General features: G+C 40.9%; 4 protein-coding genes across 4 annotated transcripts; 2 read left to right on the top strand and 2 right to left on the bottom strand.

Annotated features, from left to right (window-relative positions):
* Positions 1-458: 458 nt before the first annotated feature.
* Positions 459-5,323, bottom strand: nab2 (NGFI-A binding protein 2 (EGR1 binding protein 2)). The gene is made up of 6 exons (XM_053315823.1): positions 4,424-5,323; positions 4,203-4,336; positions 3,342-3,393; positions 3,118-3,232; positions 2,825-3,010; positions 459-556 (listed from the first exon to the last, which is right to left on the bottom strand). The coding sequence occupies exons 1-6, from the start codon at positions 5,321-5,323 to the stop codon at positions 459-461; spliced, it is 1,485 nt and encodes a 494-aa protein (XP_053171798.1).
* A 2,073-nt stretch (positions 5,324-7,396) lies between these two features.
* On the top strand, positions 7,397-13,984 carry dnajc14 (DnaJ (Hsp40) homolog, subfamily C, member 14). Its single transcript, XM_053315814.1, has 7 exons — positions 7,397-7,532; positions 9,263-10,722; positions 10,849-10,955; positions 11,408-11,527; positions 11,655-11,815; positions 12,001-12,103; positions 12,896-13,984. The coding sequence occupies exons 2-7, from the start codon at positions 9,478-9,480 to the stop codon at positions 13,188-13,190; spliced, it is 2,031 nt and encodes a 676-aa protein (XP_053171789.1). The 5' UTR covers positions 7,397-7,532; positions 9,263-9,477; the 3' UTR covers positions 13,191-13,984.
* Positions 13,985-17,596: 3,612 nt separating this feature from the next.
* Positions 17,597-23,079, bottom strand: inpp1 (inositol polyphosphate-1-phosphatase). Its single transcript, XM_053315469.1, has 6 exons — positions 22,820-23,079; positions 21,313-21,518; positions 21,164-21,224; positions 19,877-20,077; positions 19,589-19,763; positions 17,597-18,496 (listed from the first exon to the last, which is right to left on the bottom strand). Exons 2-6 carry the CDS (start codon positions 21,514-21,516, stop codon positions 17,998-18,000), a joined length of 1,140 nt encoding a protein of 379 aa, XP_053171444.1. The 5' UTR covers positions 21,517-21,518; positions 22,820-23,079; the 3' UTR covers positions 17,597-17,997.
* A 28-nt stretch (positions 23,080-23,107) lies between these two features.
* On the top strand, positions 23,108-26,632 carry LOC128355221 (protein S100-B-like). The gene is made up of 3 exons (XM_053315470.1): positions 23,108-23,132; positions 25,655-25,798; positions 26,425-26,632. Exons 2-3 carry the CDS (start codon positions 25,655-25,657, stop codon positions 26,563-26,565), a joined length of 285 nt encoding a protein of 94 aa, XP_053171445.1. The 5' UTR covers positions 23,108-23,132; the 3' UTR covers positions 26,566-26,632.
* The last annotated feature ends 1,117 nt before the right edge of the window (positions 26,633-27,749 follow it).

Below are 27,749 nucleotides of genomic sequence, written 5' to 3'. Positions count from 1 at the left end.
AGTGCCCCCTGCTGTGTCGAGCCCATTTCATGTGAAACAGGTGGCACATCTGACACACAACACGGCTCACAACAAACAGATTAATTCAACAAAATGAAAGGTTTTTTTTCCCACTATCAGTTAAAACCTGCAGGACAAAAAGTCTGCCTGTTTTAGAAATAAAGCTGAAAAGGTTGTTTCCCCTACATATTTACTGAATAAAGAACATTTCGAGCTTGATCCACGACTTGTGAGTGTGTATAAGTCACTGCAGGTTTATAATATCAGTCACTGGTAAATTCTGACATTTACTATATTGATTTTGATGCTGATGAGAGCCTTCACCACGTCAGATGCTCTTGATGTCAGTGATGCAAGCACACGTGGAGAAATCTGCTCGGTTACAGCCTGTGCAGCAAACTCTGAGTGGAGTTCAGTGGCAGGCCTGAGCACAAGTTCCCTGATGCTGCTTAGTGTACTCATTTCCCCCGCTGGTTGGAGTCATCTTTGGTGATGCAAGGGCTGCTGCTCCTGCACACTGCTATCGAGCTCCGCCTCTCTACTTTGATGTCATGGTCTATGGAGAGAGGGGAAAGTTGAAGATGAGACATGCGCTTGCATGTAGGAGTCACCAAAAGCTTTAAAGTCATCTTAAAATAAATACTTGTTTAAAAAAAAAGCACTGACTAGTATCTAAGGAGCACTTAGGACTAACTTGTAATATAACAACAACTTCAAGTGGTTCTTGAAATCATGAGTAGATCAATTTAGACATCTTCAATGCCCTGAAATTAAAACTGTTGATCATGGTGAGTTTAAATTAGTTGGAAGATTTAGGGATTAAAGGAAGATAATATACATATATCTTTACTTTTAAAACCTCTTTCTCAAATGTTTTTCTCTAAAGCACACTTCTTATTTCTGTTATTTTAACTCACGCAGAGCTTTACAATGACCGGAAAGACAATCACCCTGAGATAAAGGCTAAACATTTGTTTTGAGTCAGCGTAATCAAGATGCAACCAGTTTTTTTAAGACCTCTGAATAATAGTTTGGGGAATTCAGCAAGAAACTCTCCCACATACAGTGAAGTCATCACTGTTCATATGACCATACTGAGCTGTTGAAAAACAGAAAGTCTTATTGCAAAGATAAAGACTTTTGGGCTGGTGATAAGGCAGTCGTGAAGTCAAGAAATCAAGTGAACAGGATGGCTAAATGAATCAAATAAAAGTTGATTCAGGTTAAGTTTATTGTGTATTGCATTCATTAGCTTTCAAAGACAATCTGTGAACTAACTAGTGAATTACTCTGTCTTCACCTGTCAGCTCTGTAGCATTCACTTCACAACATGATCTAACTGTTTGAAATAAATCAATAACATGTGAGGTGTTTCCCCAGGTGTGTTCATAAGTCAAGTATTATTCATTTATTGACTATTCATTCATTTATTTGCTCCTTGATCGTCCCTCAGTGTCCTTGTGTTATAACAGCATGCATCAGTATAATAATATATAATCAATCTTATTTGTAACACAAGAATTTAATAGCACATATTCAGTAAAATACATGAAAAAAAAACACATAGTGGATTTATCAGATCGATGACTTTGTATTGTGTTAAGATAATGTGTGAGAGATGATATCCTGTTGAGATAAACAGCGAAAGACAAGTAATGTGACGTTGAGAGGAAATGAGAGAAAGAAAGCTCTGACTAATGAGAGAGACATAAGTAGGAAACTTGGATGAGTGAGATAGAAGACAAAGTGAGGGAGATCTACGTCAGAGATGAAACATATGTCATTTTTTGTTATTTCCGCAGTCCTTTTGGTAGAGGGAGAAGATGTATAAAAAAGACTGTGCCATTTTACAACCCACAGGTTTTATTTTTGTACACTGTCGCTTGGTGAGTCAATGCAACGCCCCTCCAATTACCTCCCACTCCTTCGCCCCCACGCCCCATCCATCCCGCCCTTCAGCCCACGCACCTAACACACTCTGACGTCAGTCGCTGCTGAAGGGAGGGGAGGGTAGGGGGGTCCGATTCAGCCGCCCACAGAGTACTTCCTATCCCCCCCCCTCCTCTCCCTCCTGCCCTCCCTCCCTCCCCGCCCCCTCATGTCTTTTCTGGCTTCCTCCTCTTTGCTTCATCTCTTTGACTGGCTATCACAGCACAGAACGACTAACTTGCCCAGATCACTTGCTTTTTTTCCCTCTTTCTTGTGAGGAACTGTGATGCATGAGAAAAAAAGCAACAGCAACAGGCTATAAAGGAAGTACGATAACAGTGTAACACTCCTCTCCCCTCCTTCTCTCACTCTTTTCCTCTCAGTATATCTCTTTCCACCTCCTTCTGTTTCCCCTTCTAACTTCTATTCTCTATAATTTACAGTCTGGTGAAGTTCAGCTGTGCATAGTGGGAGGCGTCACCTCAGAGAGATTGTGACTCACTAGAGTTCAAGCTGTAGAGCTATAAAATATTCATTGCTAGGAGAGGTTAGGGAATCTCTGTCTGCCATTTTCAATTCAACCCCAACATCAAGTCCTCTTTTGTTTTTTAATATCTCTCTCTGATTCTAACTTAAAGCAGTACTTTGACATTTTGGGAAATACATTTATTTGCTTTCTTCCTGAGAGTTAAATGAGAATTTTGATTGAAGATTGTTCTTAATTTGAGAGTGTGGTTATGGATCTTGTCATTTAACTCACCACTGGTAAGCAAATACACCGCGTATATTTCCCAAATGTTGAACTTTCGCCTTAACCTGCACAGCCATGGGTAAACACTATAAAACAGATTCTGTGTCCATTATCAAGCACATAATATTGTGTTTGAAAAGTCACCTGTGGAGTGAGTTCCTTCTGACCCTAAGCTGAGTTTGCCAGCCCGATCATGTGACACCATCCGGGCCAATCGCAGCCCTTCGTCCATTAGCGTTTGCTGTATGAGATGGCGACTCCAGTTGGCTGGGTTGGAGGTGTCAGTGGGAGGGCGGGGAGATGGAGACTGGTTGCACTGTGAGCCAATGTCTAAAAGGACAGACAGATGAGGGTGTAAATGCCATCTTCTAACACTGGTTTCACTAAATGCTCATATAGAAACAGGAAGAGATGTTGAATGAGTTTTACGTCTTTACCATGTGATCCACTATCCAGGCTTTCTGCGGATAAGCTGTCATCATCTGCTCTCTGAGTCAAGGCCTCTGAGCCCTCCACTCCGAGAAGTGATGAGACACTCTCAGGCACAATAACCTAGAAAACATTAAATATTGTCAATTCAGTCCAGGTGAGTCACTTCAAAACAAAAGAGAAGTGATGTGAACTTTGAATCCACTCACGCTGCAGGAAAGCTTTAGCTCACCTCATGTCTCGCTCTCTTCAGGGACAGTACGCTGTTCTCATCGGCATTTGACCTGCAGCACACGCAAAAAGTCAAACTGAATACAACTTTAATTCATCTTGTCAAATTTTGCATTCAAATTATTTCGTTTTTTAGAATGGGATTCTCCTTCACTACTTTCTTTGTCTCTGCATTCACATATTTGGTCATTTCCCAGTTACCTTGCAGGCCTTCACGATTAAGAAATTTTTCTCTAGGATTCATTTTTAATTTAATTAATTTGAAAAAAAGGAAAAGGGGCTTTTTAAATTTACCATACTGTAGTATTGACAGTATTTTAATATAATCATTACTTCAAAAAATATTCCTGTGCCCTTGTTGAGGGGCGTTGTGTCCAGAAACACTGCTGATGTTTACTTTCATAAAGCTTCATGAAAACATTTTGTGCACATTAACAAACAGGTGGGGATTTGTGTATTCCTGTCAGACCCCAAAGTTATCTCATTACACTGCAAAGGTGGAAGTTTAATTCCCACTGTGATATGAACCATGTTTAGTCTGAAAATCAATGCGCTGGTGGGCAGATGACTAATATAAACCACCTGGCACACGTAGAATATGCTAAACACAAGGTGTTTTTTTTCCAGATTTCATTCACAATTATCCACATGTGGCTTTTCATAACATGGTGCTACTCTGGATTGGATAACATTGCCATCGTGTGTGCTGTGGAGGATCCAGACTTCCAGACTGCTCATCTCCAAAATAAGGGAATATTTCCTTGTGATAGAGGCATGATCAAGACCCAGCATGTGTGAAGTGTGTTGGTCATCAGTTGCTGGTTGACAAATCAATCAAATTCTCCACATGCGGCACCCTTACCTTGCATGCTTTAGTGTGGAGGTGTAGGCACATTTTCTTGCCACCTGCCGAGCCAAAGAAAAGAGCTCTACCCGTCTCAGTAAAAGGACATTGTCTCGCATACAGAACTGAGCTGCAGCCTCATTGATGATCAACTGAGGAGGGAAAAGCAATGAGTGAAGGATGGATGGAAACTCAAGAGATTGCTTGACATGTACAGTATATTAACATGATGCCTTTACCTCATGATGTGTGAGCTGCTTGCCTTCTCTCCGCTTGGAGTCAAAGCGTCCATAAATCAGACTGTATTTTCGGATCTCCTCTTCTTTGTTCACATCCTGTGATCCCATTTTGAAGATATGCCCCACAGTCTTTGCCATCTTCTTGTTCAACCTCAAGAGACTCTTCACCTCTGCAGGATCTGACCTGGGCAGGGTCCTGAGGAGTCTCTCCACTGTCTCCACCACCGCCCGGGCTGTCTCCGCGTCCAGCTGTCCTCCGGGCCAGGCTGACAGAGCTGCTGGTGCAAAAGAAGCCGAGGAACTTGGAGATGTGGAGGGACCGGGAGGACATGTTGACAGCAGAGGAGGGCTAGGCGGCTCCTCCTCTATTCCAGATGCAGAGGCCAAAGTGCAGTTCCCATCAGAATCTGGGCTGAGCCAGTGTGGGTCCATGGGTGACAGTTTTTCCCTGTAGTGTGTGTCTGGCGGCTGTGGGGAGGCCTGGGAGCAAGGGCTTCTTGGACTACCACTGTGCATTGGAGTAAGACACGCCCGATCCTCTTTTTCACACGGTGACCCCGGCTGGCCGTTGCTCACAGACTTCCTGGGCCCACTTGTGCCCGTCCCATCAACTTTGAACAATGGGATGCCCCCGAGAGGAACATTTGAGACAGGCTGGCTGAAAAGGGCAGGGTTCGCCGCCCAGTCTCGTAGGGCCTTCTGCAGCCTACGCACATGCAGTGGCTTGGTGGCCATGCCAACTAGTGCCATGATCTCCAGGAACTCCTCCTCCGCTGCCTCACAGAGCTGCTGCACATCGTCGCCACCCTGCTGGATGAAGGTTTCATAATAGGCCAGCAGGTTGGCCCTTTGCAGCACCCGATAGAGCTGCAACTCCCCAAGTGTGCGTGGCAGAGACATGGCACACTGCACTGGAAAGTTTAGGCAGGAGAAATGAAAGACATGAACCTGCAGGTAGAGAAATCCTTTACAAGTTATTTATTTAGATAAAGACTTTTCTATCTGGATAGTATGTCTCTATTAAGAGAAATAATGCACACTTTAAAGCAGAAGGCGACCCCTGAATATGGAAGCTACAGACATATTTTTCATTTAAGCCTTTCTACGATTGAACGAGTACATTAACCTCTCTTACCTTCTTCGGTCAGGTAGACGGTGTGCAGAGAGGGAGACGCAAATGTCTTTCTCCAATCAATCGATATCACAGCTCGAAACTGATGAAAAGAAATAAAAACTAATTTCGGATGATCAATTAAAAAAAACAAACACGTTACATTTAGACTGAAGCAGAAACAGTTGGGTTACTGGCTCCAGTTCAGATAAAACAATCGACTGGAGGCAAGTGTTTCTGAGCCAGATGTTAGAAAGACGCTTCGCAGTTATTTTCCTTTTTGTTTCTCAACCCTGCTACCTATTACCGAAAGCTTCCCCGGCTCAGATTGGCGTAGTAAATCCCCTTTGCGTATCGTACCTCGTCTGAAATCACAAGCAGAAATCCTCCTCCGGCGCACCGTATTGGTTGCTGGCTGCCTTTTTGCTGTCTGTGTGGGCTGGAGAATGACGGGGGCGGACTGCAGCACGCCATCTGACCGAAAAAGAGCCTTCCTCTCCCGGTAGAGAGGCGGCTTTCAAATTGGAGATGTGGGTGGTGGTGGTGGGGGCTTGAAATTAACCCTATACATCTTCAAGATTGTTTTATGCAGAGGCTTGAGGGGGGGGGGTTCCCACAGTTTTCCATGTCAAAGACCCCTGAAACGAGCAGTAAGCACAACAACATTGTATAGAGAACAATAGACACAGTGTGTGTGATACAGATGTGGCTTTAACCCAACAGAGTTTCTGTTTTTATGTAGGCGGTGGGTGGTTATAAATTATTCGGAGAGTACAGGTGAAACTTCCCCAGTACGTTTTATATTTATATGTTTATTTCTTTACAAGTTTAAAGGGCTAATTCCTCCAAATATATCATCCCTAACAACAACATAAAACAAAATGCGTTTTCTGGCCTGGGTACATCCATTTCTCAGCACTGGCTGTACTTCTGTTTTATAATTACAATTCTACCAAATGCGACACAGACTAATAATTATATGTGGTCGTATTAGTGCACCTGCTTCACTTGCAGCTTTCAAATGCTACTTAGATATCATACTGCACAAAGTAATACTTTTAATACTTATGAATTGCATGTTGTCTCTGTGTGTTTTGTCATGTGAACCAATAGTATGATTGATTCATCAGTTAACCAGAGTCAGGGCTGTCTTTGTAGAACAAGTGAATGAGAGTTTCGTACATGAAACTGGAGAAATTGACGTGTAATTGACATGGGGTGATCCACTACATGGCAAAACAATGTGAGCACCTGTACAATACACTCATATGAGATTAATTGTGGCATTAATATAAGTGGTACATCCACTTTTAATACTGTAATACACCTCACTCTTGTTGGGAGACTTTCCGCAAGATTTTGGGACCTGGATGCAGGGATTTTCTCCTCTTCAGTCACAAAAGCGTTGGTCACTGCATGGGGCCTGGTTCATAGGCCTAGTTGTGGATCCAGTTCATCCTAGATGTGTTAGATAGGGTTTAAGACTGTGCTACAACTGAAATGATATACTAGTAGGCCTACTACTTTCAAATTGAACTATAATTTCATATAGGCCTACTATACTATACTATACTATACTATAGGCTACTATACTTTACTATAGGCCTACTATACTATAGTATATTATATCATACTATACTATACTATACTATACTATACTATACTTTATTATACTATACTATACTATACTATAATGGCTACTGTATGTTATTTAACAGGAGGATTACATTGAAATAAAATATACAAAGTTGTTAAAAATCAACTATGGCTCCAGATCAGTAGGTGGCAGTGGTGCACTTGTGTTGTTTGCTGACGGTCATAAAAATAAAGAGGAGGAAGTAGGAGGAGGAGTAGGAGGAGGAGGGGAGGAGGAAGAAGAAGAAGAAACTGGAAGAAAGTGGAAAAAGGAGCAGGAGAAGAAGAAGTGGCTAAAAAAAGAAAAACAACACGGACACTTGGCTGTCTGTGAACAAACAAGGTTACACAGTTATCTGAGAGGTACATGTGAAGTCTGATTTGTCTGAATGCATATGTAGAAATGATTAGTCTAAGTTACTAACTGGACTCGTCCGGTGTCCAAAACATATCTTATGCTGCTGGTGAAAGCTCACAGGAAGGTGAAAGTAGGCTTTAATATGAGCTCCGTACTGCTATCAGCTAACACTTAGCTTCTCGGTTGGTTAGTTAGCAGCTGTGTTGTGTTTTTTAATTGTAATCTGAGACTTTATTCAGTTAAAATGTTGTCTGGTTAGCCACCTAGAGGCAAGCTAATTTTAGCCTGTGTCTGTCATCCTGCCTTGGCTTGGCTGCTTCCTCATGCTAATAGCCTGGCCGTCTGCTAACATTAGCCTCCTTTGAAACAGCTGGTGTTGGTATCAGAGTTAAATTAACATGAAATATGTCACCGAGCCAGTTTAACAAACAGGCTTGACCGTGCACTGATGGCGGGGTTTCCGCTTTTGATCGATGGTAAAAGGGGGTCAGACGTCTGTTTATGCAGCCCGTCTTTTACATACTTTCTCTTTGGTTAGCTGAGTTAGCTTAGCCAACAACAAAACTATGTTTGATATTTGTTATATAATTATACTCCTCTGAGCCTCGTCATGTACGTGTTCAAGCAGATTTGAGACTCATATAATGAACTTCTGCTCTATAGCTAATGCCTTGTAGCTGCAGCATGTGTAAGTTAAACATTAATGAATGACATTTCCTTCAGTCGTCTTGAGTTTAATCCTGTATTGAGGAACAACTCTAAAACCCCGAAGTTTGTCTTATCTGTGAAAAAGAGCCGAATATTGATATTAATATTGTAGCTCTGGCATAACATCGAGCTACAGATCTGATCTCCTGTTCATTGTAGTGTAAAGTAAAAACTGTATTTTTTTTTGTCCCCACACCTAGTCTACCTTTTATTATTTTTGTGAACATACTGAATTCACAGCTTTCCTCATGCCTTCAAGAGCCTTTTTTGAATTGTTAAACTAAAAACCATATTGTGCAACATTTAGTGTAGATTTCATATATGTGAAATGCTCTTTATGTAAACAGCAATTGTTTTCAAGATTGACACATTTTCAATGTATTGTTTAGTCTGGTGGTGAAAAAGGCTTGTTGCAATTTTCAACAGCTCAAGGTGAGGTACTACAAAACTCAAAAGATATTCAGTGTAAAACAATACAAAACAGAAAAAGCATCAGAAGAAGCAGAGAGTGTTTGACACTTTTTTCTGGATCATTGATTTAAACAGTTTTTCAATTTTGATTAAAGATTGACACATTCTTTAACAAACTAAAGGGTTTCAGCTCTATTGCTCTTTGGTGAATAATATGGATAAAATCATCCATGACAGTTACTTGTAATTTTCTATCTTGATATTGATATACTCTGTCATACAGCACAAATTTAATTGAACATTTTAAAGATACAACAATCAGATGGGAATGTCTGTTTTTGACAAATTCAGCAAATGAAATGCCTGAAAAAGTGCAGTAATTCAACACACACTGATTGATGATTGATTATATCACTATAAATCAATCTTGCACCCTCTCACAATGGTGTAATAATCCTAGAGAATTTAAATGAGTAGTGTCCATAGTATAAACAGTATGGTAAAATCTGGGAGGGTTGATAATGAATATATGGAATTGTATTGCATATCTTCTGCTTAATTTAATTGTGCATGCAGGCAGTCTGTCATAACTCATAGCTCTAACGTTGCTTTTCAGATATTTACCCAATCCACAATGTGAGCTGTGTAAAACCTTTCTGACACCCTGAAGCAACTGCTGATATGGTGGACCTGAGAAAGACCCTCAAGAGACCCCAGCCTCACTTTTCTATGAGAGCCTGGGGAAAATGTTGGCACAGATTATGGATTTAGGATATAATCTTCCATGAGAACCCATTTTCACAGCTCTTCAATCAAGTATCAGTGAGGAACATGGAGAGAGAGGCAGAAGAGAGGGAGATGGACGGCATTACAGACACTGATGACGAGGTCTCTGACGGTGACCCCACCTCAGTGACCAAGTCTTGTCACTGGGAGGCCAGAAAGACTGAAGATGACTACAAGGAGCCGGAGGATGAAACAGCCTATCGCAAATCTAACGCTCAGGACACCCCAAACCCAGCCACTCCACAAGACTCTGGCATCGGTGAAGCAGAGTACTGTGGATCGACAGAGGCCAAAGAGGATACTGAGGAGATTTCAGATGAATTAGAGCATGAGAGCACCGAAGATCATGAGAGCTCGCAGGTTATAAATCAAGAGGAGGATGAAGCTGCAAAGGAGCAGCACATGAATGGGGAGTCCGTTTGGAGGAGCGCGGGAGCTGGACGGAGGTGCAAACTGAGGAGCAGTGGATCGATTTCAGAACAGAGCGGTCAAAGTTCATCTAGTGCTTTTTCATCTTCCTCCTTTCAAAAAGGCAATGTTGTGTCAAGTGGCGGCAGGCACAAGCAGACCCGCAGACGTAACCACCATCACCATCAGCAGAATCGGGGCCGGCGGCGGACAGGAAACCAGCTAGTCTTAGCTTTCAAGGAAATGCTGTCAGGGTCTCTCAGCTTCTGGTGCATCTCCTGCGTCCACATGATGATTGAGATTATCGTCACATTAACTCATAATTGTGGAGTCGGCGTGGAGACTGGAGGGGTGAAACTTTACAATTTTGGGCAGCAGCTCTTTGTAAAGATCACAGATATACCAGGATTGAAGGCGGACGCTGGTCGAATTTTGAAATGGACGAAATGTACTGGAGCAGACCTGGTGGATAAAACTGTTAGGTCAGCCAAGTGGGCAAAGACAGCTGCCTTAACTAGTTTCAGACTTTTCTGTGCTTTGGTAATTCTGGGGTCCCAGTGGCTAAAGGGTGCGTTAGTCCGGCTTGGAGGAGAGAGGGGGAAACGCTATTGGGCAGCTTTTCAGGATTCAAGGTTTTGGAACAGGGTGACGTTCCTGCTGGAGAAAGTCCGGAGCCGGTTCAGGAGGGATGGCCACACACAACCGTCCACCCCTGAGTCACCAGGCAGAGCAGGGAGAAACCAACCAGGCCAGGAGCTAGAAAGACTGCTTGCGTTGGCTGAGGTCCCGGAAGATGAGCTCGACCCCTTTACGGTGCTCGGTGTGGAGGTCCACGCGACAGAGACCGAGCTGAAAAAGGCCTACAGACAGCTGGCTGTCCAGGTGTGTCTGCTGTGCTTGTGTGAAAGAATTAAAATATTACTGTTGGATGCCTCCAATAATGACTAATAAGTTGTATGTGAGGCGCCTTTACTCATCCAACCTTTTTCTCTGTCCTTTCTCTTTTAGGTCCATCCAGACAAGAATAAACACCCACGAGCTGGAGAGGCGTTCAAAGTACTGAGGGCTGCCTGGGATATTGTCAGTAACCCAGAGACACGACGAGAGTATGAATTGTGAGTACACAGAAAATGGTGATCACAGGACAAAAGATACATACAACTAACTAGTTATTGTAACCAAAATGATCATTGTTTAGTGGCCTGTTTTTAAAAAGTATTTCAGTTTTTTACCAGTTGCACTGAAACAATTGTTCTTTTGCAGTTTAGTCTGGTAGAGTTTCTTTCTAAGCTCTACATTAATTTCTTACCTTCTATTTGTAACTACTGTTCTGAGGAGTCCCTCACACTCAAGGTCCAACTAGCCTTACATGATAGTTGTTTTAACTTTTAAAGTTTCCTTCACTTTCCATTCATGCACAATAGCAACATTTTATATTCTACCAATAAATTACTAGAAACAGTTTCAGTTTGTTGTTTTTTAAGTAAGTTAAATACTGATTTAAAGTGGTTTGATTTGCATAGTGTTTTGACACATCACCAAGCGGTTCTGTTTTGTCTCCACACAGGAAGCGCATGGCAGCAACTGAGCTCTCCAAGTCCATGAATGAGTTTCTCACTAAACTGCAGGATGACCTGAAGGAAGCCATGAACACCATGATGTGTACCAAGTGTGAAGGCAAGCACAAGTATGTCGCTGCACACCCCAAAGCATCAACACGCCTGAAGTTTAAACATTACACACAGCTGTATTGTGTCTCGTGTTGTCGACTATCGCAGCAGTCATGTTTCCTTTTGTGACCTGTGTCTGTTCAGGCGGTTCGAGATGGATCGTGAACCAGCTGAGGCCCGCTTCTGTGCTGAATGCAGCCGTTGCCATAGTGCTGAGGAGGGGGACCTCTGGGCGGAGTCCAGCATGTTGGGCCTACGCATCACGTACTTTGCCTGTATGGATGGCAAGGTGTACGATATAACAGGTGAATGTCAGCTTTTGTCCTGCTTATCAACAACAAAACATGAGCCCATAAATGATTAGCAGCATCCATCCTGCTCAATGTCTGCATCCACAGCTGAAAGAAAAACTTCTGAGCACACTTTCTAATGATTTTTAAAAATGATAACTTATCTCTCTGTGACTTGTTATAATGCTTGTGTGTTTCAGAGTGGGCTGGCTGTCAAAGAATAGTAATTTCTCCCGACACACACCGTGTGCCGTATCACATCTCCTTTGGCTCAAAGAACAACAGCAACCCCACACGACACAGGTACATCCCTTCATCTGTCAGCTCTTCCTCTCTACATTTTGCCTCAGATTCATTCAGAAACTGATCTTGGCTGATAGTTATGGAAAATTTGACTTTCTACAACATCTGTCATGGTTTATCTGTTTCAAAATATAAAGCAAGGACCCACAGTAGACTAAAATCTTCTTTATGGGCATGTGATGACATGAAGATTTTCTTGATATATCAGTTGCCAAAACAAAATTAGGACAGTACTACATAATGTTTCAGAAAAAAAGACTAAATTCTATTTTGAATAATAAATGTACAGGTTCTTCCACTATCTGTTTTTAGTCTCTGCATCACCTTCCATTGTCATAATAAATCTTTCAGTTGAACCAGTCTTATACCTCTCAAAGTCCTCCCTTTGAGGTGTGATACACTTGTCTCATTGCTGGAAACATTTCCTGTAGTCATTGTTTGTCACAGTGTCCAGAGCCTTCTTCCTGGATATCTTCCACACTGGCAAATCTTCTTCCCTTCAGTCCCAAATAGCAGCAAATCTAATAACTACACCCCTATAAATGGCTTCTGGGAACTCTTTGTGTCCCCCCCCCCGTATATTTCCAAGCTTCTTGCTCTTGTCGGTGAAGGAGAAGCATTTGTGTTCTGTCTTGTGTGAGTAATGGTAACACAATGATACTCTTTGCGTTTTTATTGAGATACTTAATGTACTGCACTCATGCTGCTGTCACATGGTCATCTAACAAGCAGACTGTCAATAATTAAGCAGCAATAAACATTATGATTTAACTTTTCAACGCTTACTTTCAGGACGCCCCCAGAGCCCGCCACAGGTCCAACCAACCCTGCAGACCTGCAGGACTTCTTCAACCGCATCTTCAAGGGAGGACCTCCTAATGACATGGCTGCCAATGGGGGCTTCTTCCCCTCAGGTCCGCCCCCTCATCACCCACCCGGTGCTGGAGCGCCCCCGTTCTCCCCTCCACCGAGCCAGACGGGTTTCTTCATGCCGGGGGCTCAACGGCCAGAGTCCGGCGAAACGTGGGCTGAAAGTGGCAAACCCCCCAGGAGGAGGAAGAAGGTCCGCAAACCCTTCCAGAGGTGAAGTCTGTTGACTTCTCCGTGCGTCAACTTAGCAACACAGGGACACAATAAATAATGGCCATGTTTGTCTTTCGCGTGCCTGTTGGCATGCCGGGAAGGCTGTGGTCAGATCAGTCAGAGGAGATAGAGACTGGATCATGAAGAGGAGCCGGTTGACTGAGTCAGAGTATTGAATGAGGGTTTAAGAGGTGGCAGTGACGGTGCTTTACCTCTCAGTTCACCTTATTGTTTTGTCTGTCTTTGAGACAACTGTAGCCTTGGCATTGAAATCCTCATCAGGATGCTGTAATAAAACGTTTTCCTTTCATAATTTCCTGCCAAATCCTGCAATGCATGATTTATTCACCTGCATTTTATCACTTCAGTTCTTTCACTTTTGTTGTTTATGTTTTGTGTAAGGATAGTTTAAGACATTGGGGTAACAGATTTATGGTTGACCATAATCAACATGAAGACTATAATGATCTGGGCAGCTTCACTGTGTCATTGTTACTCATGTTTAGTGGCTTGTGGATCTGCTTCCAGAGCCAAGAAATAAATCCAAACCAGCCAAGCCAAACTTAACTACATTTACAAAAACATCAGATTTATTTAAATATGCGGTCATCTTTAACATCTGCAGAATCATTTGTGTACACAAAGCTGCACATTTTGAAAAGCTGACACAGTTTTATTGTTAAACTGGCCTGAGAGCGGCTTGTTTTCCCAGGAAGATCAGTGGTGTGGTTCTCTGGTAATAGCTGTACAGACTGCACAAGAGGGCAAAATGATATTTGTGTATACATACCTCAGTGGATGTCACACAGTCAACCTCCAGCATTAAGAATCTTGACACAAGTAGCATTTGTTTTTCCCTCTACTTACATACATTTTTCTCTAGTGGACAAATGACAAATTTGTGCTCATGAAGAAAAGGCTGATTTTCAGTGTTAAGATATTACACAACCTCTAAGAATGAAGATATTACACATAGTTGTAATAACTTATCACGTCTATTCATTCAGACAGGTTATACTAGAATCATATTTGTGTTGTGATTACCAGAGAATCACATCTGCACTGTCAGACACACTACAAAGAAGTTTATCTTTACATGACAGGTAGAAGAAGATTGATTTCGGCCAGAAGTGATAGTGAACCTGTGATGTAGTCGAGATGTCAAATCTGGACATGAACAAGTAAAAATAATAGAAGGGCTGTTTTTTGTTGTGGGATAAACTGACTCAAAAATCTGCTCACTCTTGATTAGTTTCAGCTTCAGATTGACAATAATTACAGCACAGGTTTGAAATGGAACAGCAGGAATCAGATCAGTCGTGATCTTTTAATGTTGAACCCCAGTTGAGCTGCTGTGAAAAGTGACGCTTTGACATTTTGAAATGTTATTTTTCTCTACCAGGGTTAATAAGATACAGTAGGATTAGCCTTTACTGCCCCCTGTTGATTCGCTGTTTAACCTCCCATCTGCCTTCTGATGTTTGCTTTATTGAAAATGTCAGAGCTGATTGACAGTTACAACAGCTGAGAGGCACCTGGGTCTTAAATTGATGTAAAGATTACGTTAAAAAATGTGCTCATGTTCAAATATTGAAGCATAGTTGAACTGGATTGAAACTGACAGTGCTGTCTTTTTTTTTTCTTTCAGCACTTTCTATTTTTTTCATTCATCATGACATTTTAATTATTATATGGTTCAGACTGAAAACATGTATTCCAGTTGTCTACTTTTTTACACATTTTTTCTTAAGTGTGTTCTTTTAGTGAAGTGCCATTTTATGTCAGCCATGATGTTTTTGGGCATATTAAGCCAAGACTTCTACTCTCTTACAAAAAAGTATTCTAAATAGGAGTGCTTCCTGCTTGGTTATTACACTCAAAATTATCTCTTTTTCTTTTTTTAAAGCTCTGGTATCGTCTCTTCTGGCTCCTGGCTGCCTGTATCTATAGAAAAACTTCCACCTGGACAGAAATAAGCTTTCAAAATGTCAATATCACAAAAACAAAAAAATCCATTTAAGGGCAAACAATTCATTTCTTTCTTTCCTCTGCATTGCTGTACGTAACAACATGAAGGATCTCAAAACTAATAACCAGTTATATATTGGATTTGGTTTCTTGATGTAGTTCTTGCATAGAAATGACATGTTTATTTTTCAGCCTAGGTTAATTTAAAAGAAGTTCTTTGTTTACACCTGATATGTGAAGATTGTGAGAGTGTAGTGAAACAGCAATTCTGTGTGAGAAAGCAAATGATAGCAGCTATTTTTTTATATTGACTTTTTTTTTTTTTTTGTTCTTTTGTGTTAATTTGCACACCCACCCCAGTTATAACACCAGAGGGTTTCTGAACAGTCATCAGTGATATATCCCCAACCAGACTCCTCCAGCTGCAGTTGAGTAGGAGGTGTAGCTCGCTCAGCTAACAGCTCATTTGCAAATCAAGTTGGGTTTTTTTTTGTTTGTTTGTTTTGGTAGAATTTGAAGTTAAAAAGAGGAGTTACAGATTTTCAAAGACACCATTTGAATTGCATGACCGGTTACCACTCTTGGAGAAAGCCCAAGTATAAGAAACATTATATGGCATTGTGATGCATAATGTTGGTTTGTGTGGTAGCTTTGTTGTCCATTTAAAAACAGGATATTGTGTTTGCCATGTTTCTCTTCATGTGTCAAATTGCTTTTTTTCTCCTTACTGTATCTATTTGACCATTTCTCTACACATGGATCAAGCAGTTGTAAATTAAAATTGGATCAAGAATTGATCAAATTAAAGTGAAAATATTCCTGTAAAGATTAAAGGAAGATTAAAAAGCCATGCCAGAGCCTTGAGGGCTCCTCAGAGGGGGAATGGATAAATTCAGATTGTAACTGGTGGTAGAAGATTACTTGGATTAATGAGGCTTTTTAGTACATTTATTAAAGATTTGTTTTCAATTTGTGCAATTTTTCTTATTACATACTCATTAAGGCCTTGTTCTTAACTGCATTTTTAGACAGCTTTTTGTACCATGACATACTGTCAAAGACTTCCTTCACTCCGTGTCTCGTAAACAGGAGCCACAGCTGTAACCACGATAAGCAGAGCGCGTTGTTTTCCACACGTCCACCTTGACTTGAGAATGTACAGTGCTGTGTGTTTGAAAAAGGTAGCAGTTCGAAGTCCAAGAAGTCAACGGAAGAGCCAATACTTCAGTTGTTTGTTTTTGTGTTTTCATTGAAAGGTTTTAACAGAATATGCAGAAATATTGCAAAAAAAAAAAAATATCTGACAATCATCAGGGTTTTTTCGTAAGGAGTTATGAGGCGAGTTCCCTGGCTGGCAAAACAGTTTTAAGATTTCACTGTTGGGTTTTATTTCCCCTGCTTTCTCTGGTTTTCAAAAATAAAGATGATTTCCTATATGCACAAGGTGTCCTCTGTTCTGTGCTCAGTACACAAATGATTTCTGAGTTACTAAACAATCCAAGTTATACCATTTTAAACACACACAGTGACAATGACAGTGAGGTTACACATACCTACACTGCAAACATCTTGATAAGAATTTTCCACACAGGAGCTCAAATAGGTCCAACCCATAAAACTAGCACAATATTTCATTTGACTGTAAAGCCTTGCTGAAAAGGGTTCTCTGTGTCATTGTTTTACCTCAAATGGCTTTTCCACTCTCTGACCTCATTAACCAATGGTGCTCTAGCCATGGAAAGAGGGCAGGGCATGTGTATCCTGCTCCTTACAAGGAGTTGTTTCAAAGAGGTGCAGATTCCTGCATACAGCTTGATTTGAGTCTCATTCACTCACTTAAATTATTCATAACCTTACAAATTAAATAGGGCATAATTCATTTGATTAAATCTTTCCTATTTCATAGCAACAATTGTGACTAACTCGAGAAAACATGGGGACAGAAGCAATCTTTTGATGCCACATCACCTTTTCCTCTGGCAGTGAAGTGTTCCTCAGCTGTCCAGCAGTGAGCACTGTCGGTTCTTCTCACTATTATAACTTCTATTATGTAGATAAACTGTTACAAAGCTTAGTAATATTTAATAAATGCTTATCAGGCCTGAGTTAAACACAATTCACAAATAAAGCTTGTTTTAGCTTCTAGGAAGTCAACAAATTGGATTATCACACCTCGACAAAATGATCACTCTCCGATGACTGTTATAAAACATTCTTATGATTGTCTAAACCTTCTCCTTCCATCCCACCATCCTGAGACAAAATCCTCCCATCCAATCGAGATGGACACCAGATGTTCCCAAACTTTCTGTCTCTGGCATTTTGATCCCCAATTCCCAACATTTCAATTTATTATGTTTCATTAATTGATAATACTGAGAAAGTGAACTGCATGCTTCTTTTTCTGTGTGGTTTTTGTCACAAGAAGCACATCTCTCTCTTGGTTTGTTGACTATGAACTTCATATTTTGGATTTGACTGACATGTTTGATATGTTTTTCCTTTTCTCGCACTTTTCCTGTTGTTGTGCTTTCTGAACAAATATTGCAAACCTAAATCTAGATCACCAGCATCAGAGTTGGATCATTGGTCGGTTTATCATTTCTCCCGCTGAAGCCGACCTCCAGTTTGGAAACAAACAGTATTTGCAAATTTTATTTAGCTCAGACCTGATGTTTACTTTGTTATATACACATTTGCATATATATCTGGTTAAAAATAAGACAGTATGATTTATAATTAAAATATTTCATCCTATGCTCTAATATAGAAAACATGAATATGATAATATATGCAACAATAACTGTGTCAGCTTGTGTTGATTACATCCACTCTGCTTTGAACTACAGTTTGCCTTTCAGAGCACTGACGATGCTGCTGAGCTGACAACAGTCTCGGTAAGCCACCAGGCCTCCGTGGTTCGACCAGCGGTCTGCACCTTTACCCTCGGTGTAAGGCTGGTGATAGGTCAGTTCTACCTGGTGATCTTGTGCAGCAGAGTTGGACTGTAAACTCTTTGTCAGGTCTGCAACCCCCCCTCCGAGGGCTCGGAGAAGGGCATGAGGGGCGCAGGAGTCCCACTTGAAGGTGCTTCCCTCTGAGAGGACGTAGACATCAGCCAAGCCCTGAATGACACAAAGGATTTTGTAGCCGGCTCCAGAGGCGTACATCAGCTTGTTGGGGCTGCACAGTGAGGTCAGGGTCTCCTTCACCACCTGCTTCTCACTGGAGCTCAGCACCGCCGACAGCCCTCGCTCACCTGCTGGTCTGTCTTTGGGCCGAGACACTGAGCAGACATTGACGTCACCAAAGGACACGCCCCAGAAATGCTTCCCCCTCCAGCTGTGAACACAATTAATCAGTGGTGATGTGGGAATAGTTTACTTCAGGGGAGTACAAAACAAAATAAAGAATCCTCACAAATGTCTGCAAAAACATGTCTGGAGATTAATGTTGAATTTATCCTCAACTGCAGTAAAATCAGTTTCTAATTTCAAACATCTTGTTTGTGTAATTGTTTCACAAAAGTTCAGGAGTTTCATTAAGTCACAAGTCACTTCATCATCTAAACAGTCTCCACAGTCTGATGATTGATCTGACGTGTGGGGTATCTGGTCAGACTCATCACTGGATACTTCTCACTTAATGTTTTACAGATCTTGAATCTCAAAGCAAAAACTTAACTTGCAAGATGATATCTGGCTATGTGAAGTTACAAGAAAGAGATCCAGAGACAAGTACAAACAGAATGAGAAGTACAGATACTATCAAAGACATTAGTTCATACTGTGTAAGACCCTTCCCTTTCAGCCATACATGCATTTTCTTTTGTCCATTTTGTATGCCTTTGTTAGGTAGCGTTAGTAGAGAGAGATGAGGGACAGAGATCCCTGTTTGGATTCAAACTAAGAACAATGCAGTTCATGTTCAGTGTCTTAACCTGTGAGCCACAAAAGTGTACCAGTGACAGTGATTTTACATATTTGTTTCATGACTAAGTCCTGTTTTTGTAAGTCACAACAATAGTCTTACTAGATCAGACCTGGTCATCTTTCCCGAAGACAGCACAGGGATTAACTGAATGCCATCACACACTTACACACATTTAAAGTTTGACAATCTTTGCAAAAATATAATCACACTTTGATTCAGATGAGCTTTAGGGGTTTTGTTTTAAAAAGTTTTAAGAATGCGTCAGTATGGAAGGACTAACTGCATGAAAGGAAACGCTAAAATAATGGAGCATGAAGTTATGAATTGTGAGGAAATTATATCCAGATCAATAACACAAGCACAATTTAATTGAAGACTAATGTGATGTTGTGCATTTCTAGTGGAAAGCTAAATACATTTATATATATGATTAAGGAGGTCTGTAATGTACATAAATGCAGTGGCTGCTGGTTTCAGTACACTGCTAGCCGTTTAACTTACGCTCCACCTGCTGGATCTTTGTGGTTGAACGGCTGGTTGATGACGCCCATGACGGGTTCACCCGTGCTCCGGAGGTAGGCCCCAATCAGAACCAAAGCACAGTGCAGACCTGAAGGAGACAGGTGGCCCTCCTCCAGCACCTCTTCTCGGCCCTCTATATACTGGCTGGTGGCATCTTAATTTAAAAGAAGACAGAGACAAACAGATGTTAATGTACAGTTCTGCTCTCTGCAGTGTGCTACTGGAACGAGTTCATTGCAGCAGTGAGGAAAATGCTGAGCCTTTCACCTATAGGGTCGATCCAGATGGCGAGCTCAGAGGGGGTGAGGGGCACCGACAGACCGTCTGTTTTGGCATCAATCGTTGCTGGGTCTTGGTGAATGGCGCGTGCCAGGAGAGACGCTGCTGTGTGGTTACCGTCCAGCACAGTGGCCAGCAGTGCAGCAGTCTCCTCCTCTTTGCCACACACGGTGACTGTCACACTTTCACCTGCGTGACACAGAGTCAGTGAGGATTACAACAGAGCACAGATGATGACATTTACATAGTGAAACACTCTTTAAATATTAGCACAGTGACACGCTGATGTGTTTCCGTTAAGTTCTGATAATTTTGGATGAAAGATAACTCGCCATTGTGGGGTTCCAGCGCAGATCATTAGGTCAAGTCAATATTTAACCCTTCTAATATTTAGTGTACCTATGTGAAGGTGGGCTGATTATCATAAAGCACTTGTTTGTATTATTTTAACAGATAGAAACTGTCACCAGGTTATTTTAGTTACTGGCAGGTTGTCTATTTCTGTTCACCGCTCTGAGCAATCAGCTGCATCTTTGCTTCTAAATGCCTAAAATTTGGTATGAACCACATCCTTTAGATGAATGGAAAGTAAAGACACAGTTTGGTTTCGAGCCTCCCTCATTACTACCACTAAGGTGCCCTTGAGCAAGGCTCTTACCCAACTGCTCCAGTGATGCTGCTCAATGAGTCTATGCTGTGATTATATAAAAGGTAAAAAAACTAAAATCAGCAGCCCTTGTTGCATTCCACTCTCTATCTCTCTCTCTATCTCTCTCATTCCCTGTCTTTTCCCTAATGTTGTCTGTCCAATAAAAGGCATAACACACCTTCCAAGAGAAACTGTTAAAGTAGGAAGAGCACAAGGAGCACCGGGACTCAAAGATGGATTATAGTACTCGCCCAAATAATCTACATGAACCCAAACATAAGAGTGATGAAGAATAAAGTCATCTTTCATCATAAAGTAATTCACATCCAAAGTAAACAAAATATACTGTAATGTTTATCACTTATATGCAATTCTGCACCTGCGCATGAATGTGCAATATATATATATATTTGTATATATTTAAATTTCTCTGTCTTATCTTTCTTTTCTCTCTCACGTTTTTTAAGGATTTTAAATATTTCATTATTCACTCTAATGGAAACTACAGCTTGAAGAAGCCAAATGGCCTTCAATGTTGCCATGTGCTGTGATGCTGTCTATTTGACAATAAAAGCTCTTCAAATCTTCTTGAATCTGTTGTGTGAAGTGCAATATGAAGTCATTACCGAGCCCATTTTCAAACTTGTTGGACTCCTCTCCGTGAATGAAGCCCACCATTTCAGGGAACTGAACAAAGAAACAAATAGGACGTGAAAAAAAATGACCATAAAATGCTCTCACAGTTCATTTCACATGTGACACTCATTCCTCGTACCTGAGCACCGACGTCATGTCGGATCACCTCCTGGATCACAACATCCGCAAGCGTCTTGAAGTCCTGGACAAACTTCTTATTCTTGTCATCTCCAGTTTTTTCTTGAACGAGGAGCTCAAAGAGGGCAGCCTCCTGCCTGCAGACACGAGCCACATCAGCCGCTTTCTCAGCCACACGAAGCAGCAGCCTTAGCAGATCAGCCATGCCTGAACAAAGGGGAGGAAGAGGAGAGGGTTTTTGTCAGATCAGACATGGAAACACAGTGTGTGTGTGTGTGTGTGTGTGTGTGTGTGTGTGTGTGTGTGTCTGTCAGGTATTCCTCATGTTGGTGGACTTGTTTCCCTCACGGAAAAATAATCAATTTTAGAGTGAAGACTTGGTTTAAAGTTTAGGTACATTTAGGGTCATGTTAAAGTTAGGTTTAGGCGTGTGGTTGTTATGGTTATGGTTAGTATAAGTCTCCAAGAAATGAGTCAATGTGTGACTGTGTGTGTGTATGTATATATGTGGGTATGACTTAAGTCACTTTCAGGGACACACACCAGGCTGAACAACAGGTAAATGGCTTGTACAACTGAGGATGAAAGCTGTGTCCTCAAGTGGTAAAATGCGGGTTTTTGGGTCAGTGGTACAGGTTAGGGCCAGAAAATGAACATAGGTCTATGTAAATAGGGGGGGGGGGCACTTAAAATAATCATTACATTTAGGGTAAAGACTGGGTGTAAAGTTGAGCTAAGTTTGGTAGTTTGTTAAGGTTAGGGTTAGACATGTGAGTGGTTTTGGTTAACTGTAAGTCAATGTAATTCCCCTGAAGTGATGGAAACACAAGTGTGTGTGTGTGTATGTGTGTGTATGTGTGTGTGTGTGTGTGTGTGAGAGAGAGAGAGAGAGAGAGAGAGAGAGAGAGAGAGAGAGAGAGAGAGAGAGAGAGAGAGAAAGAGAGAAAGAGAGAGAGAGAGAGAGAGAGAGAGGCAGGTCACCCTTGCACACACTGAGCTAAATATAGTCTCAAATGAAATGAAAACAGGGCATTTCTAAAAAAAAAAGACAAGCCTGCAAGGTAAGGATGTGGTCTTCACAGCTCTGCACCAGCACAGTATCTCTGCTTTAAGTCAAACGTCGGTTAGAATGACAGTTTTCAAACCACTCTCCAAAAACACACTGTAGTCCAACATTTCAAATAAATATATGCACAACTTCTAAAAAAGTTACAGCAGGAGAAAAAGCAAAATGATATGTGTAGAAAGTGATGTCTGAGTACCGCCTACACACTGATGAGGGCTGTTAGTAATGTTGCAACAGAGCAGTAGCTACAAGATATCCACTGGTGGAACAGGCGTAAACCTACATAATGTCAATGTAGTCATTTTTGACTTGCAGCTGTACTCAACCTTACTCTAGTCAACATTATCACTGCTCATAACGCCCCATTTTAGAGGTTAACAAGATAATGCAGCGAAGGAATGTGAAGGGAGCAAAAAGTGCAGTGAAATGACTGAAATCTTACCTAACCCAGGTTACACACTGTTTATTCCCCTCTGTCTCTGTCGGTGTAGCCGTGTTTTCCTGTCCGACTTGCAGTCACCAAACACGGATAATTCAGTGTAACAGGGACGTGAGAGGACGTCGAGTTTCAGGTGTGCAATAAAACAGTAGTCAAAAGATTTTCATTAACACATATCTGCCTGCTCTGGTTTCGTTACGTCACAGCGAGTTTCCTATCGGAGGAAAGGCGGCCGCTCCTTTCACATCAAGGCCGACAGACACAAGGTGCGGACAGGCACGCAGCCAGAGAGAGCGTGGTCACCAGGCTGTTCAAGGTAAAGACAACAGGAAGCGTCCCCGCGGTGCGTTCAGGCGCAGCTCTACAGCTCAGAAATGTCACCACCACGGATTTTTACTAGTACGGTAAAGCCATAAATCACCATGTATAATGTTTCATGCCCGTTTACACCTTCACATGCACCAACTGTATATATAAGCGTAGTTCGTGTTTGGTGACATTTGTTATTGTGCTGCATGAAGAAAGCAGCAGGCTAAACGGGAGATAAGCAGACATAAACATGGGGCAACAACAACAAGATACACTGCTAAAAAAAAGACGGGAGCCATGACCGGGTTGGACCCGGAAACAAGCGAAACGTCGCGATTTACGTCATGAATTAACACGAAAACAAAGCACCAAAACATTTTTCTTTATTGGACTTATACATGCCCCTTGAATAGGGCCCCCAGTATTATCATTGTTATTATTTATTTATTTTTATTTATAGCAACAGCAACATTTACAATGTATAGCTACAGGTCAGTCACTTTAAATTTGTAGTTGTAGTTGGTTATACAGTAGTGCAAATAGTGTTACTTTGGGTGCATACAGTGGGTTACGTACCGTATATGCACATTGGACTTATTATATAACCTATATTCTGTGTATATACAATTTCTTCCCAATCAATTTCAATATAAACTGGATGTGATTTGCATATATGAGCAGCTGAAGTATTGGTAATACATTGTTATTGCACAGGGATTGTTTATTGTCTGATTTTTTCCTCTGCATATGGCATTTATGACCCTTAGTGCACATTAAAGCTATCATGTTGATGTTCTTCCTTTGTACACCAAATCTCACATGCGATGGCAGAAATAGAATAGGCATAGACCTGAAGTGAGACTCTTCTCCTTTTCTGAACTCACTTTCTAATAATTTTCATACAGTGCTTCATAGATGTGATTGATGCATGCCAATTAAAATAGGTGGGACTGGGGGACACATAACTAATATAGTTATACAAAAATAAAATAATGGCAAGCCAAACAGTAGCATATAGCCATGTTACCAATTGTTTTTGCAATGGATTCTTTCAGCCTCTAAACTGTCACATCTTGTAGCAGAAAGCTCTGAATGAGAAACCAACGGTATAGTAACGTGTATAATAACAAGTGCATAATTAATGTATGGAATGCATTTTGTTCTGTGGGTAAGTTAGAGTCTCTGCAGTTCTATGAAATGTGAATGCTGGTGGCTTATTGTCAGGAAATTGTATTTCAGATTTTCCCAATCATTTTGCCTACAAATGCAATAACTAAGGGAATCAATTAAGCCCCAGTAATCATATTTCCGAATGGTAAGAATGAAGAAAAGGGAAACAGTCTCATCTCTGGGCAGACTTTAAGGCTGGCATTTTGTTAATGTTGAGATTGTGTCCAGCTTTGGCTGTTTCTATGTTATATAATCACATTTTACTGTAACGTTCTGTGAGCCACAGCTCAGCACTAGGAGCTCTTAGTCTCTGTTTCTATAAGACTATAAATACACTGTTAAGTGCTAGTTACAATGTTGGAGGAATATTGCAAAAGCTGTATTGGGATGGAAAAACAGCGAGACCTGAAAGCTTTTACAACCAAAATCAGGAGGAAAGCGAAAGAAACTACTAAAATCAGAGGTGAATAAAAAAAAAATCACATTTGTAACTTCAGTTCAGGTGTGTTTGTGCTCACACACAGTGACACCAAAGTTGTGACACAAATCTTATCTACATATTCACCAACTAATTTTTGATTTTTTTACCCAAAAGGGTAATATGTTACCTCAGACTTTAAAAACTACATCTGAACATAATTTCACAAGCTCCAGATATTTGAGCTCATAAAAGCATTGTTAATCAAAATCCATCCATGGCATTTGTTGCAGTCTGTGGGTATTGTGTTTTTTTAGTTGCCCGCTGAATATGCAAGTCATTATCTGAAGTTTATCAAGAATCCCCTGAAGTTTACAGAAATTAAAGTAGTGTGTGGACCCCACTTAAGTGGTGAAATAGACCACAAGTGGCAGTGGTGAGAATGAAACACACGCACACACACACACACACACACACACACACACACTCTCTCTCTCTCTCTCTCTCTCTCTCTCTCTCTCTCACTCTAAGTGAAACCGGATCATGTTAAATTGATGCATTTTCGGAGTAAATAGATTTCAGTCAAGGCTGACCACTGATATCCATTAGTTGTGCATTACACAGTTCACTGCAGATGAGAAGCCCTCACTTGGGTGATCAATACAGTTTAGTGTCCACAGTAAACTGGGAGAGGCAGTCGGCACACTGCTGGGTGAGCCAGTTGCATTTAGGATCCTTACAAGACAGATAGTTTCTTCAGATGGAGGTAAGACAAGCTAAGATCATTTTCATACATCATGATAATAATATGATAACCTACAAATGCGTGTATATGTTTTTTTTTTTACATTTAAAAACAGACAGAAAGAAAATATCTCTATCATATCCTCATGAGGGAGTAACACACATTAGTAGGAATTCATTTGAATTGTTTGTTTCAGATGCCAAAGGAGAATATGACAGACCTGGAGAATGGCATGGTTACCATCATCCGAGTGTTTCACAAATACTCGGGTCATAAATGCAAGCTGAAGAAAGCAGAGCTTAAAGAGCTTATCAACAATGAGATGAGTCACTTTATAATGGTAAGTTATGTACCTGAAAGTATACAAATTGGCATGTTCATGGTAGCACTTCACAGTAAAAACAACTTACAGATAATGGACATTTAACAAGCATGGGTCATTTTGAAATTTCTGCTTTGACACAGCGGTGTGCCGCGGTTCAAATCTGTGTTGTTGTCAATTAAATCTTTGGATATGTTGAGAAAAACTATACTAATGCTTTTATACTCTTGGTTGTTGACATAACTTAGAGTGAAATATCATGACAATACTGGATGCATGACAACATATATCGACTTTAAATGACCCACCAATCATATTTTTGGCTTGATGCTAAAAGAGCATGCTAACATGTGGCATTTTAGTACACATATTTAAGTTACAGCTTACTTGTGTTAATCAATGATTCTGTGCTGACCAGCGGAGTCTGCAACATCATAAAATGGCTAATGTACAGAGGATAAACTAACCACATTCCTCTTACAACACCATCAGTATCTAACCATTTTGTTTCCTGGTATTTATTGAGTATTGCAACCTCTTGCTGTTGCAAATATGGCCACTAACATTTTTTAAAAGGAAGTTGTATTAAATTATAGTTACATAGCTGTAAATGTTTCAACTCTTATTCACTCTTGAATGAACAGAAAATACATGAGAACGAAACCCTGGATGAGCTCTTCGCAGACCTCGACCAGAACGGAGACCTGGAGATTGACTTCCAAGAGTTCATTACCCTCATTGCCATGGTCACCTCAGCATGCCATGAACTCTTCAAGCCAAACTAATTAATAGTGAGAATGTGTACCTATTACCCATTAAAGATCTGAGGAACACAGAAACCGTGTATTTTATTTTTGGCAACACATGAACAATCATGCATTCACTACGACATTTACATATTGCAGCCTCAGACCTGTATTTCTGGATTTACATTTCCTGCCTGATGCCACTGAGAATATGAACAGCAACTGCATGGTGCAGATGTGAAATATTCCCAATCCATAGACATTTAAACTAATAAATAATTTTATTTTGTATAGCAATTTTCACAGAAATAAAATTCACAAAGTGCTTCACAAGAATACTTAAGTAGATCATTTTAACATACAAGTAACAGAAAACCCTAAAAGAAACATACAAAAGGACAATTGCTAGACATCTTAAGGTGAAACAAAGGCCAATTTGAAAAGATGGGTCTTCAGTTTTTAAAAAGCCTGTACAGAGACTGCAGACCTCATGTCTAAAGGAAGAAAGTTTCATAAAATGGGTGTGATGTGAGTCAGGACTGGAGGAGGGTTTCATGCTGCCCACCAGATCAGTGACGTCTTGCAAGGAAATGGGAGAAAACAGTCCAACATTGATAGCTGAACTGCATTCAAGATTCAAGATTCAAGATGCTCTATTTGTCAGTCATCATGTCAGACATGTGAGCAAGATGCATTACTCAGGTCTCAGGATTTGAAAAATAAATGAAATCTAATTAAAAACCAGCTAAAACAGGCTAAACGTCATATGGAGAGGGGGATAGAAGAGGGGAAATGACTAGTCCTGACATCTCTAATCTTATCTACCAAGACGGAGAAAAAATGATTGCAATGCTCAGCTATTTGACAAAACAGGCACATCAGGAAGTGCAGGAGTGACAATGTTGTTGATGTCCAACAGGACTTTGGGGTTGTGTTTACTGGTGGAAATAAAGTTGCCAAAATAAGAAGCCTTCGTATCTTTAACCATGTTGTTTAACTCAGTTAAGAAGGTCTTTGTACTAAGCCATAAAGCTCAATGGATTTCCAATGGTTGCTCTGCATGCCGACATGTACGCCTTAACAATAAATTGTGTCATTTAACTGGTGGGAGAATTTATGGAGGGGACATTTTACACGGAACCACTATATCCAAAAGCAATGTGTGTTAAAGGATTGAACAAGACCCTATTAGCAAAATGAGAAAACCTGCAGGACCGCTGAGG

This window comes from Scomber japonicus, chromosome 3 (genome assembly GCF_027409825.1).
Source record: "Scomber japonicus isolate fScoJap1 chromosome 3, fScoJap1.pri, whole genome shotgun sequence".
NCBI classification, from domain to species: Eukaryota; Metazoa; Chordata; class Actinopteri; order Scombriformes; family Scombridae; genus Scomber; species Scomber japonicus.
The sequence above is the reverse complement of the archived record's forward strand: the minus strand, read 5'-3'. Positions and strand labels throughout refer to the sequence as shown.